This window comes from Myotis davidii, unplaced genomic scaffold (genome assembly GCF_000327345.1).
Source record: "Myotis davidii unplaced genomic scaffold, ASM32734v1 scaffold732, whole genome shotgun sequence".
Lineage (NCBI taxonomy): Eukaryota > Metazoa > Chordata > Mammalia > Chiroptera > Vespertilionidae > Myotis > Myotis davidii.
The window spans coordinates 1305348-1307051 of NW_006284349.1; the positions used below are offsets into that span (position 1 = coordinate 1305348).

The 1704-nt window shown below is 45.1% G+C and overlaps 1 protein-coding gene across 2 annotated transcripts in view; it reads left to right on the forward strand.

Annotated features, from left to right (window-relative positions):
- Positions 1 to 1704, forward strand: part of NRDE2 (NRDE-2, necessary for RNA interference, domain containing) — a 36342-nt gene that overhangs the window by 12699 nt on the left and 21939 nt on the right. For both annotated transcript variants that reach the window (XM_006754720.2, XM_015571431.1), the window contains exon 4: positions 985 to 1137. In XM_006754720.2, coding sequence (XP_006754783.1) covers positions 985 to 1137 — 153 coding nt within the window. The remainder of the gene's footprint in view (positions 1 to 984; positions 1138 to 1704) is intronic.

Sequence of the window (1704 nt, forward strand, 5' to 3'; positions counted from 1 at the left end):
TGGACAGAAACCCCTCCACAGTGTCTCTGAAGGGGGATGTGTTATCACCCTGTTAACCGGAGACGCGTCATTTAACAGATATTTATTGAATTGCTACTTTGTGTCTCTGAGATACCATTCTCTTGTATTCCCAGCCAAGAGTGATTTAGAAGCCTCCAGAATCCTCATTTCTGTCCGGGAGAGCTAAAAAGCAGGTGGGACAGCAGTTAATGGCTGTTGCGACCTTTGGCAGCATCTGTCAGCAGCAGCATGAACTGATTTTCTTTAGAGGAGGAAAGGTGTGAGATGCCAGAAAACCCTTCCCTCCCTCTCACTTGACTCCTAGGAAAGTGGTTCCATTGGTGTCTAAGCTGAAAGTCTGCCAGCGCACAGACTGGTGCAGAGGGATAAATCGGGGCCTTGTCTTACAGCGGGCACGCTCCACCCTTCATGTAGGAGGTCGGTCCATGCAGGCAAGCCGTGCTCAGCCCAGGCCAGAAAAGCAAGACTTAGACTTATCCCAAGTGACATCTGAAGCGGAACTATTCACAACTATGGCCTTTGTTGTTGTCATTGTTGAGTTTGGGGTTGGAATAAATAACGCAAGCACTTTCAAATAAGGTGAAGTAAGAGCTGCCCACCTTTTTCTTTTCTTAAAGAAAAATCGTTTGTTTATGAATATATTTGACATTCAGGTTACAGTAATTTAAATGGAATACTTGGAAAAGAACACCTCCGTACCCCTCAGGGTAGGTTCTGAGATGACTTGTTTTCTGGGAAAGTGCCACTTAGTGTTGACAGGTTTGCTTTCTATTTTAAACCTGCTTTTGCAGCAGGCCTCCTCTTCCCGTCTGTATGGCATGTACGCATTTTGGGTACCTAGTTCCCTTGATGCCGTGTGGAGTTTGAAACGTGTAACTTCCATGTTGCTGCAAATGTGAAATGTTAATGGAAGGTTGTTAAGTGCCTCTCCCTTTTTCTTCTTCACCTTCCCTTGTCCCACAGCCAAGAAAAGAATGCTGCTGCTGCTGCTGCTGGGCCCCGCTGTGTGTGGCTTGAGGATATCCAGGCTCTGACAGGAGAAACCTTCAGAACAGATAAGAAACCAGACCCTGCAAACTGGGAGTATAAGTCTCTCTACCGAGGAGATATAGCCAGGTACCCATCCTATCTTTTCCTGACTTTCTCTGGTGGGAAGTCACTTCTCTCTCCTGAACTCTCTCAGCCTGTCTCTGGCGGGCCGGCCACACCCATCCTCTTGTAGATTCTGTTGGGTTTTTGTCCATGGCTAAGTTCTTTAGGCGTATCTTATCTTACATTCTTAAATGAAAACTTAAAACTTGAGATCAGGATTCAGGTCAGATTAATCGTATTTATCCATGGTGCTTGGGGAACAGTGCCTGGCATAATAGGTGTTCAGTAAGTATTTGTTGCATGAATGAATCTAAAAATACCGTGAAATAATTGTGACAAACTATCTGGAAACCATTTGATCTAACCCAGCGGTTCTCAACCTGTGGGTCGCGACCCCCTTGGGGGGTCAAATGACCCTTTCACAGGGGTTGCCTAAGACCATCAGAAAACACATATATAATTACCTATTGTTTTTGTGATTAATCACTATGCTTTAATTATGTTCAGTTTGTTGCCTGGAGCCAGTCCATCCTTGCTGTTTCAAGGGACCTGGCATATATGGCATACTGTTCTTAATATGTTTGCTCACAC